The following is a 10,757-nucleotide window of genomic DNA, read 5'->3' on the forward strand; positions in this document are numbered from 1 at the left end:
TGTGGATGACTGCGCGTCTATGTAAGGGATTGGGTGATATCAGGTGTCCGTTGGAAGATCCTTCACACCAGGGGCTCAAAGACAAAGGAGGGAATGAGTGGGCCCAATTCTTTTCCAGTTTGAATGGAGGAAAAGTAAGATGGCGTCTCCCTTGGCTTGAGACTAAGCCCTCCATCCATTATTGTGGCCCATTTTCCAATGTACCCCTCATAGGTACTCGATATTGCATAAATTATAACCCTATCTTGGTTCAAAGGCAATTCGGACATCCCATGAAAGGGGCACCCTCGCCGAAATACCTTACAACGTTATTCATCTATTATGAGGATGGGCACTTCACTGAAATATTGAGGAAAGTCAGAAGTGCTTGGGAGAATGTTATGCGAGCAGAAAAGGATTTACGGTTGGGGGTGATGGACGACAAAATTAATTATCACACCTGGATTTGGGAAAGAGTAAAGGAAGTCAAATTGCCTTTCAAACCGATCGTTCATCAGCTAGCTAACGAAGGGCCATCCCAAGAACTAGAAAGCGATGAGATGAAGCAATTGAAGTTAGAGATGGAAAAACTGAGGGAGCAGAATGATAGGTTGGGAAAAGAATTGCAGACTGCGTGCAACGATTTGGTTGATATGAGGAATGATAAAGAAGAAAAAGCACAGGCCTATGAAGAAATTGTCAAAAGTCAGAAGGCTGAAAGAGTTTATACATTCCGATTGAAACAAGACCTCTTAACCGCGAGCAAAGAGCTGGTCATGAGAGTAAAGGAGAAGAACACAACATTAGAAGAGGGAAAACAATGGAGGCTCCTGTATGAAGAGGCTAAAAGAGATAAGCGAGAGGCTCTGAAGAGACTAAGAGAAGCGCAGGTTCAAGTAGAAAAGGCAGGACATGAGATGAAGGAAATGGCCTTATCTTTTGAGGCAGATATGAACCAAGAGCGTTGGAAACTAGCAGAGGCCGAAGAAGAGCATCGCTCCATGATAAAACAAATGGAGGAGTACATTGAAGAGCAAGAGGAACGGTGGAGGTCAATGGAGCTTGGAGAGAGGCATCATGCCTTGGTAAAACAAATGAAAGACCACATCGCGATGCAAGAAGAGGCTGTGAAGCATTGGAAGGGAAGTTTTTCCCAATTGGCTATGTTGGCGAATGGAGCAATTGAAGATATCCCAAAGATGGTGTTGGACGCCGAAGCCACGACCCATTTTTTTAACCCGCCTTCCGAGATAATGCTTTTTATTAATCATTGTAAATGGCTAGTAGGCGAAATGACGGCCTTCATTGCTCGGGCTGGGAAGTGATTCATGTCTTGTTAGATTTTCTCTATATGAAAGACTTAAGATGTTTTGTATGGTATCAACTTGTATCGATTTCCATCATTAACATTATCGTGATCTTATGATTTCCACCTATCATTAGCATGCACCACATTTTTTTTTCTTTCCTTGTTATTTCTTTCTCCCTTTTTCTTTCCTTTTTGTTTGAAGCATTTCATCTAACTTAAGTTAATAATAAAACAGTAAAAAAAAAAACGGCCAACTTTCCACGACATCCCTACAGGACTCGAGCCAATTCAAGGATCATGGAAAGCTGGGAAGAGTCACAAGAATCCATCAAAGCTGAAATGAGTCAGTTGAAGGACCAGGTTGGACAAATCTTGGTTGCCCTTGAAGCCCTGAAGGCTACTGGAGAGTCTTCATCTACGCTGGTTGGCGGGAATGCCCATTTTTATCCCCCGTTTTTCAATGCTACTAGCCAATCGATTCCTTTCCCGTTGTATGGGTTACCCCCGGGATATACTCCTTCCGTAGGAGAATATATCGAAGGGGGGCACGTGTTGTTTCCCATTCCTACAACTATTGATATCCCGCCAGTCACCACTCATGGACCTACCTCTGTGTCAGCTCCCTTGGTAAGTGCTCAAACGTATGAACCGATCACAGTTGAAGGAACACGAGTGACTACGATACCGCACATAACTGTTAACCACGATTCTTCAGCAAGAGCCGCATCACAAACCGCGGCGCGTGCAGGAATCGACATCAGTAACGGTGCTAAAAACAGACTGGAGATTCTGGAGGAAAAAATGAGGGCTATTGAAGGGATGAAAAACTATGGGTTCGGAAATGTTGCAAGACTAAGTTTGGTTCCTGGAGTAAAAATACCGTATAAGTTCAAGGCGCCCGAATTCGAGAAGTACAAAGGTGATACATGCCCTAAGAACCATCTGGCCATGTATTGCAGAAAAATGGCTGCGTACGCATATGACGACCAGTTACTCATCCATGTTTTCCAAGACAGTTTGGTTGGGGTAGCATTAAACTGGTATACTCACTTGGAGCCCTCTCGAATCCATTGTTGGGCAGATCTAGCCGACGCCTTTGTAAAACGGTATATATACAACACGCATGTAGCACCGGACCGTCTGCAATTACAGAATATGGGAAAGAAGGACAATGAGACCTTCAAGGAATATGCCCAACGGTGGAGAGAATTGGCCACGCAAGTGGAGCCTCCTTTGTTTGAAAAAGAAATGGTGGCAATGTTCGTAAATACGCTTCAGCCACCATTTTATGAATATATGGTGGGGAATGTGTCCGCTAATTTCGCTGACGTCGTCATAATTGGCGAGAGGATAGAGATTGGGATGAAGAGCGGGAAGATTGCAAGTGGTCCATCTACGATGGAGAATTCTAAAAAGAAGCCTTCTTTCAATCCAGGAAAGAAAAAAGAGGGAGACGTGCATGCAACATTGGCAATGCCTGTATGGAGAGGTCAAGCTCCTTCTCAAAATTATAGACCATACCTAGGCCAACCTTCATATTCAGCCAATGCGGCTTTCGCTCATCCAATCAGGCCTCAACAACAACAAGGATTCTACCAATCACAACCCGTCACAAGCAACGCTTGGAGGACTGGGCCAAGTGCAAATCCAAATCCGAATGTAGGTCAAGGCGGTTATCCGGGAAGAACGCAGGAAAGAAACTTTGTCCACTTCACCCCCATCCCCATGACTTACACTGAATTATTACCTCACCTCGTGAAAAGGGGACTGGTAGCTATATGCCCAATGATACCTCTGCAGCCTCCATACCCCAGAGGTTATGATGCAGATGCCAAGTGTAGTTATCACGGGGAAGGCGTGGGTCACTCAACTGAAAGGTGCATGGCTTTTAAACATAAAGTGCAGGCCCTGATTAACGCTGGGTGGCTAAAATTCCAAGAAGATAAACCTAGCATTGATACTAATCCGTTATCCGGACATGGTAATGCCTCGACAAATGCCATTGAAGTTAAGAAGCATGAACTGATAAGGGATGCAAGTAAGATCCGAAGTTCCAGAAAGTTTATTTTCAAGGAATTATTGAAGTTGGGATTTTTAAACGGGGATTATGATCTGGAAAGAGCCTGTGGACTCCATCCATGCACGGAACACTCTATCGAGGAATGCGTTGAATTCGAAAGGTTCCTACAAGATCTGCTTGATAGGAATTTGATGCAAGTGTGCTATGAAGACAAGTATGAGGATGTGTTTGCACAAACTGGTATGGAGCCAGATGTAGCTTTGCCGGAGCCGTTGATAATCCGCTTCACTCGAACCACCCCTACGCCAGTAATTCAAGGAAGATCACCCTTTGTCATCCATGCACCAGTTCCTTTTCCTTACAAAAGCGATAAAGCTGTCCCTTGGAGGTATGGGACACATGTAGTCGATGAAGGACAGTGCATTGAAAGCCACTCCTCTAGCCAGGATCCAGTTGTTGAAAATATATCAGGCATCGGCGGAATGACGAGGAGTGGTCGAATCTTCACGCCACCAAATTTGACGGGAAGAGAAGCTAGTAATAATGAAGCACCAATGGATGCAAATACTAAGGAGCATTTAAAGGGGAAAGGGGTGCAAGTAGAAGAGACCTCTGACGAGGGAGACAAGAAAGAAATCTCTGAGGAAGAGGCTTGCGAATTTTTAAAATTCATTCAACAGAGTGAATATAAGGTGGTGGAGCAGTTGAAACGCATGCCTGCTCGGATTTCCTTGTTAGAATTGCTTATGCATTCTACCTCTCATAGAAAGTTGTTGATGAAAGTGCTCAGTGAGGCTCATGTCGAGCATGGTATCTTGTTGAACAAGTTTGAGGGTATCGTTGGCAACATCATCGCTAATAATTACCTCACCTTTACTGACGAGGAGATACCCACTGAGGGGAGAGGTCATAACAAGGCTCTTCATGTCTCCGTGAAATGTTTAGATCACATTATAGCACGTGTCTTGGTGGACAATGGTTCCTCTCTGAATGTCATGCCAAAATCGACATTGGAGAAGCTACCCTGTGAGGGAGTGCATATGAAGCCAAGCTCCATGGTTGTGAGGGCATTTGACGGCAGTAAAAGGGTAGTGATGGGAGAGATTGAATTGCCTGTTCAAGTTGGTCCTTGTGTCTTTCAGGTGACCTTTCAAGTTATGGACATCCTCCCGGCTTATAGTTGTTTGTTGGGTCGCCCGTGGATCCATTCTGCAGGAGTTGTGCCTTCCACACTACACCAAAAGCTGAAATATATCATGGGAGATAAGTTGATCATAGTTTCTGGAGAGGAGGATCTCCTTGTGAGTGGCCCATCCTCCACCCGTTACATTGAGGCAGCTGAGGAAGCTCTGGAAACAGCTTTTCAATCATTAGAAATCGTGGGAAACACTTATATTGAGCCATTCCCTAAAAACCCACATTTATCATGCACCTCTATCATGATGGCCAAGGTCATGCTGAAAGAAGGTTATAAGTTCGGGAATGGTTTAGGCAAGTATGGACAAGGACGTACATTCCCATTGGATGTAATTGGGAACAAAAACAGATATGGCCTGGGGTACAGACCCAGCAAGGAAGATAACAAGAAGGTGATTGAGGAATGGAAGGAACGCAGTCTGGCTCGAATGGGGAAAAGGGAACCAAGGGCAAAGAAAATCCACATTTGTGGTATCAAAGAGAGTTTTCGCAGTGCTGGATGGGTGAACGCTAGCCATATAGCCGCCGTGGAGGATGAAGATAGCTCTGAATGTTCAAGTTTCGTGCGGGCTTGCTCCCCAGCTACACCACTCAACAATTGGGAAACTCTGAGTCTACCCGTGATGCTTAATTTGAATAAAATGTAATAGTTTTAATTAATCCTATGGCTTTACCCGGGGCTTTAGGATTCAAGACTTACGGGTTGATGTTTTGCTTTTGTGCTCAGCGTGATAATCAAATCGTGTTTGTTTGTGTTTATCATCATTTTGCATTCGTCATCGGTTTGTTTTCCTTTTTTTTTATTTATTCTTTTTTAAAATTCAAAAAATGCAGATATGACAATGAAAGTTTTGAAAATAACAATGTCGATATTCCTAATTTTGAGCACCCTATCGATAATACGGAAGATGATTATGAAGATGACCCAGAACCCTCTCCAGAGCTCTTGAGATTAGTGGAACAAGAGTCTAAAGAGATAAAGCCCCATCAGGAGGATGTTGAAATACTCAACTTGGGAGAGGAAAGAGAGATAAAGGAAGTAAAAATCGGTACTAGCATGAAAAAGGAAGTGAGGGAAGGGCTGCGAGCCCTACTGAAGGAGTTTAAGGATGTTTTCGCTTGGTCTTACAAAGACATGCCAGGGTTGGATACCGATATTGTGCAACACAAACTCCCACTTAAGCAAGAATGCCTTCCAGTCAAGCAAAGACTAAGAAGAATGAAACCAGAAATGTCATTGAAAATTAAGGAAGAGGTACAGAAGCAATTCGACGCAGGATTTCTGGCTGTGGCTAAATACCCACAATGGGTGGCAAATATTGTACCAGTGCCTAAGAAAGATGGAAAGGTTCGAATGTGTGTCGACTATCGTGATTTGAATCGTGCAAGTCCGAAGGATAACTTCCCGTTACCACACTGATGAATCATTATTTTATTCACTTCATTTAGTTTATTGTGCTAGAATTAATCAGGGAATTGTGCTTAATTGTCCAGTATTTTCCCATTTTACTGAATTGAGCCTAATCCGATCAGAAATTCTTATTTTAATTAATTTGAATTATCTGAAACGAATGATTTACATTATTGAGTGCATGAAAAATTTTGGAAAATATTTTTGGACATTTAGACTTTCTGTACAAATTCCCAATTCCTCTCGGGTAATCGTTTACAGGGGCAGAAGTGCCTAAAAGTCAGTTTTTTTTGCCAATGGTGACCTGTGTTCACCTGACTGAGTACCTGTGTTGGACTTTCTGTACAAATTCCCAATTCCTCTCGGGTAATCGTTTACAGGAGTGCTGTAAACGATTACCAGTGCTGCGTGAATGTTGTGTCAACTTGTGTGTCTTCGTTTGAGTTCAATTCTTATCCGTTTTGCATGCAATTTTTTTTCACAGTTTCGTATGGATGTCTATTTTCACGTATAGTTTTTCCTTTGTTTAAATTCGTTCTGTGCTGTTCCCAGTATTTGTTTTACTCTCCTATGTCAGTCTAGTGTTTACTGTTTGAGTGATTTCTAATCTCTTTACATTTTTGATTGTTGTTTGGTATTTGTGGTTGCTGGAATTGATCATTGAACGATTCTAAAACCTCCTAACACTCTTAAGCAAGTTCTTCATTTATTAAATTTTAAGAATGGCTTGGAACAACACATCACACGGCCCTTAAAAAAAACTCTCATGCTGAAATTGCAAATTGGAAATTGAATTGGTGTCATGCATGTGCCGTGGAAGCAAAGAGTGAGAAGTAGAGTTGCATGTGGGAGCTGCTATGTTGACATGGAAGAGCACCAAAATACAATTGATAATGGAATGAAAAGGTGGACAACACTTTGCTTTCTTTTCATTATTGTGTGGCATGGAGTGCATGACTCTCACGTAGGATGCAACAACATTCAAAGAATTTCTCACGGCTGAAATAACAAAAGTGGAGGGCCCCCTTTACTTGATTTTTATTGAAGGAAGTTTTAGAAGAAAGCATGGGAACAACACACTTCACACAACCTTGTTCTTGGTCCACAAGAGGTGCTCACGGTCTTGCTACACATGAGAGAGGAGAAACAGTCCAGCCACCTTAAGAGCAGTTGCAGCAGCACGTTAAAGAGAAGCCACCAGCTGAACTTTGATTGTTCACACTGATTTCACTTTGGAGTAGAAGCTGAAGCGGTCATTTCAGAGGGAGAATAGCAGCATACTGATCCAGCAGCTTCACGTCCAAGCAGTCCAGCACGTTGGGGAGAAGGTGGCTCGGTTTTCCACTTCCAGCACTCTCACACGTCCACCATGGCAGCAAAGAATGAAGGTGCAGTAGCCACCTAGAGAAGTGAAGCTCAAGGAAGCTCATGGCTTGATGATGAATGAGAAGAAGAAAGCTAGAGGTTGTCACGACCAAAGCAGCAAGTGATTTCATTTTGGTATTTTGTGTGCATGAAGAAGAAAGGTGTTGATTCAATTTGATGTCCAGCAAAGTGACTGCCATGGGAGATTACATGGAGTTCATCACGGATGGGAATAAGTCACGGCTGGAGCAAGCAAGGAGGCAGTCACCATTGGAGAGTTGCTGGAAATGGAAACAGCAGCAGTAGTGAAGTCACGGTCCAACATGGAGAGAAAGAAACACACTTCCTGGTACTAGAACACGGTGATTGATGATGAAGAATGGAGGTGCAGCTGCAACGTGAGGCAAGAAGAGTGACTACCATGGGGGATTCTCGGTTGGAAAGAAGCAAGCAAGAGTTGAAGCAGCTAGAATGAAAGGCACTCATCACGGTCCAGCAGCTCTAGCTAGCATTACCATCCAACCTTAGGTGTGCACATATGAAGCATCCAGCGTCTAGGAGGTTGCTTGGAGAATGCGATTGCAGCAAGAAACTAAGGGAAGTAGCTGGAGGTGGCACACATTAAAGGAAGACACGGACCAGAGTTACATTCCAGCTAAGTGAAGAACCACGGCTGGCTGGAAAGGAAGCTCACGTTGGCAGCAGAGATGCATGTCCAGTAGAGCTCACTCATTGCTGGAAATGAAGAAAGAAGCATGAAAGAGAGAAGAAAAGAGGAGTCTTCACGTTCCCAGCCACGTCCAGGAGCATCACGGGTCCAGCAATTCAACAAAGAGAAGACTAGGTGGAGTGGCAATGTTCTCAGTCTCGGTGCAGAGCATGCAGAAGTTAAAAAATGGAAGGCCCCACCTTATTTTATTCTTCACATAATGGATAATGCAAGAAATGAATATAATAGAAGTTAATGGGAGACCAAGGTGGAACTGACAGAGGGAGATACACTCACTTCCAGCCTGCATTTGCACTTCCAGCCATGGGAGAAAAGACCTCCAAGAATAAAAGGAGGAGTCCCGGTTCTGCAGGGAGTTGACGGTCTGGGGGAGTCTTTCCCTCATAGAAAAACATAATAGTATGGAATGTAGAGTGATGTAAGGAGTTTGGTAGAGAGAGCCGTGTGGGAGACCATTGGAAGAAGAAGCTGGACCTGTCTAGCAGAGGAGGACACGGCAGAAGCTGGCTGCAACAGCTACTGGAACAATTGCGGAAGGCTACTGTTGATGCACAATAACTGATTTTGGTGTACACGCTCCTAGGTTCCAATTTTATGTTTTTAGTTGTAATGAATTTACATTCAATGCAAAATGTGATTTAATTTCCTGTTACTCAAATGTCAATTCCATTTTACTGTCTCTGTTTTATTTGTTGCTGTAATTTTAATTATGTAGCAATTTAATTCCTGTGTTGTTTACCTGTCGTCTAATTTTTACCGTTGTTTGCACTGCGTTGTTGAATATTGCACGTTAAATTATTAGCTGTAGTTTGGATTTAAATGTTTTGCCGCCGTAATGTTGATGTTGTTTTCAGATTTGAATTTTACTGTTTTATGTTTTTACTTTTTACTGTATTTTCATTTTTACTATTTTCTGTTTTTACTATTTTCTATATTTTATGTTTTCTGTATTTTGTTTTTACTGTTTTACTGATTTTGAATTTCTGTATTTATTATTTTTACTGTTATTATTTACTGCTGTAATTTCTTTTTCTGTTTTTTACTGTTTTCTATTTTTACTGTTTTCTGTATTTTCTATTTTTCTGTATTTTTGTTTTTACTGTCCCAGATTTATTTTCACTGTATCGTTTTACTGTATTTTCGTTTTTTACTGTTTTCTATTTTTACTGTTTTCTGTTTTTACTGTTTTCTGTAATTTTCTATTTTACTGTATTTTCGTTTTTACTGTTCAGATTTATTTTTTACTGTTTCATGTTACTGTATTTTCGTTTTTTTTTACTGTTTTCTAAAATTTACTGTTTTAGTGTTTTTACTGTTTTTACTGTTTTCTGTATTTATTGTTTACTGTATTTTCATTTTCTGTATTTTAGTTTTCTGTTCCAGAATTAATTTTAATGTTTTATTTTACTGTAATTTCGTTTTTTTTACTGTAGCAGTTTAATTTTTACTATTTAAATTTTGTTTTACTGTTTTAGTTTAATTTTCACCGTAATTTAATTTTCATCGCAAAAACAACCATTTCTAACCCCCCCACTTCGTGTGTGATCTGAGACTGAACCACAATATTGGTCCTTGAGAGACGACCTAGGAGTCACTTCCTAGCTATACTGCATTATTTTTGTTGTATAAAATTTGTATGCGGTGCGACCCGCGTGTCAAATTTTGGCGCCGCTGCCGGGGATCGAATAGTGGTTTAGTCTTGGATTTTTTGTTGTGTGTTTGTATTTGTTATGTTTCTTGTTTTGTCTCGTGTTGTGATGTGATGTTCTGTTTTCTGTACGCATGTCATATGTATTTTGATTGTTAAAAAAAAAAAAAATTAAAAAATGTTTTTTGTTTTATTTGTTTCGTAATTTTCAGTATTTTTATTTTTCCATGTCTACCAATTTTGATTATGTGAATTATGCTTATTCTGCCAATGTCTGTGATTATGATTCTCCTTCTGCTTGGTACTCTGATTGTAATTCTGCTGAATTCTACGATGAGAATTATATGGCTCGTCCTAAATTTCCTAAGACCGCTCCTCGTGAGCCGGTTCCACCTACTGAGGATGGTGATCATTTAGTGATCACCACTGGACTGATAAATTTGCTGCCCCATTTTCATGGAGTTGCGAATGAATGCCCACAAGCGCATTTGGAGAAGTTCTATGGAATTTGCTGTTATATGAAACCTCCAAATATCCCAGATGATCACATTTTCTTGAGGGCATTTCCGCATTCATTACAAGGAGCAGCTAAGGATTGGCTGTATTATCTTCCTCCAGGACTCATTACCAGATGGGAAGATCTTGAGCAAAAATTTCTGAGCAAATTTTCCCCTGTGCATGATGGAAACAACAACAATCCTGGATGGAATGACCCTACCTTGGGATGGTACAGTGCTCTACAGCATCAATATCAAGAACCACCATTCCAGAGTACTTTCATGCCTCCATCAGTCCGGCAAGAACAGCAGATGCAATTCCATGATGTTACTGCCGAAATAGCTCCTCAGCTTTTCACTTCTGAACCCGCATTGAAGGAGGTATTGGAGCAGAAAACCATGCAGAGCATTCAGTTTAAGCGAGAAATCATGGAGCTTCAACAAAAGACACAAGCTCTCATTCAGAGTACGAATAATCAGATATGGCAGTTGACTACTCAACACACTGAAGAACAGTCTCAAGATTCGGAGAGACCCTTCCAGACTATTCAGAGTCCAGATGATGACTGCAGTGCCATCAACATAGGGGATGAGGAACAGA

General features: G+C 41.6%; 1 protein-coding gene across 1 annotated transcript; it reads left to right on the forward strand.

Annotated features, from left to right (window-relative positions):
• Window positions 1-1,585: 1,585 nt before the first annotated feature.
• LOC108323522 (uncharacterized) lies at window positions 1,586-5,925 on the forward strand. The gene is made up of 2 exons (XM_052872477.1): window positions 1,586-5,148; window positions 5,340-5,925. The coding sequence occupies exons 1-2, from the start codon at window positions 1,586-1,588 to the stop codon at window positions 5,923-5,925; spliced, it is 4,149 nt and encodes a 1,382-aa protein (XP_052728437.1).
• The last annotated feature ends 4,832 nt before the right edge of the window (window positions 5,926-10,757 follow it).

The sequence above is a fragment of the Vigna angularis genome, chromosome 2 (genome assembly GCF_016808095.1).
Source record: "Vigna angularis cultivar LongXiaoDou No.4 chromosome 2, ASM1680809v1, whole genome shotgun sequence".
Classification (NCBI taxonomy): Eukaryota; Viridiplantae; Streptophyta; class Magnoliopsida; order Fabales; family Fabaceae; genus Vigna; species Vigna angularis.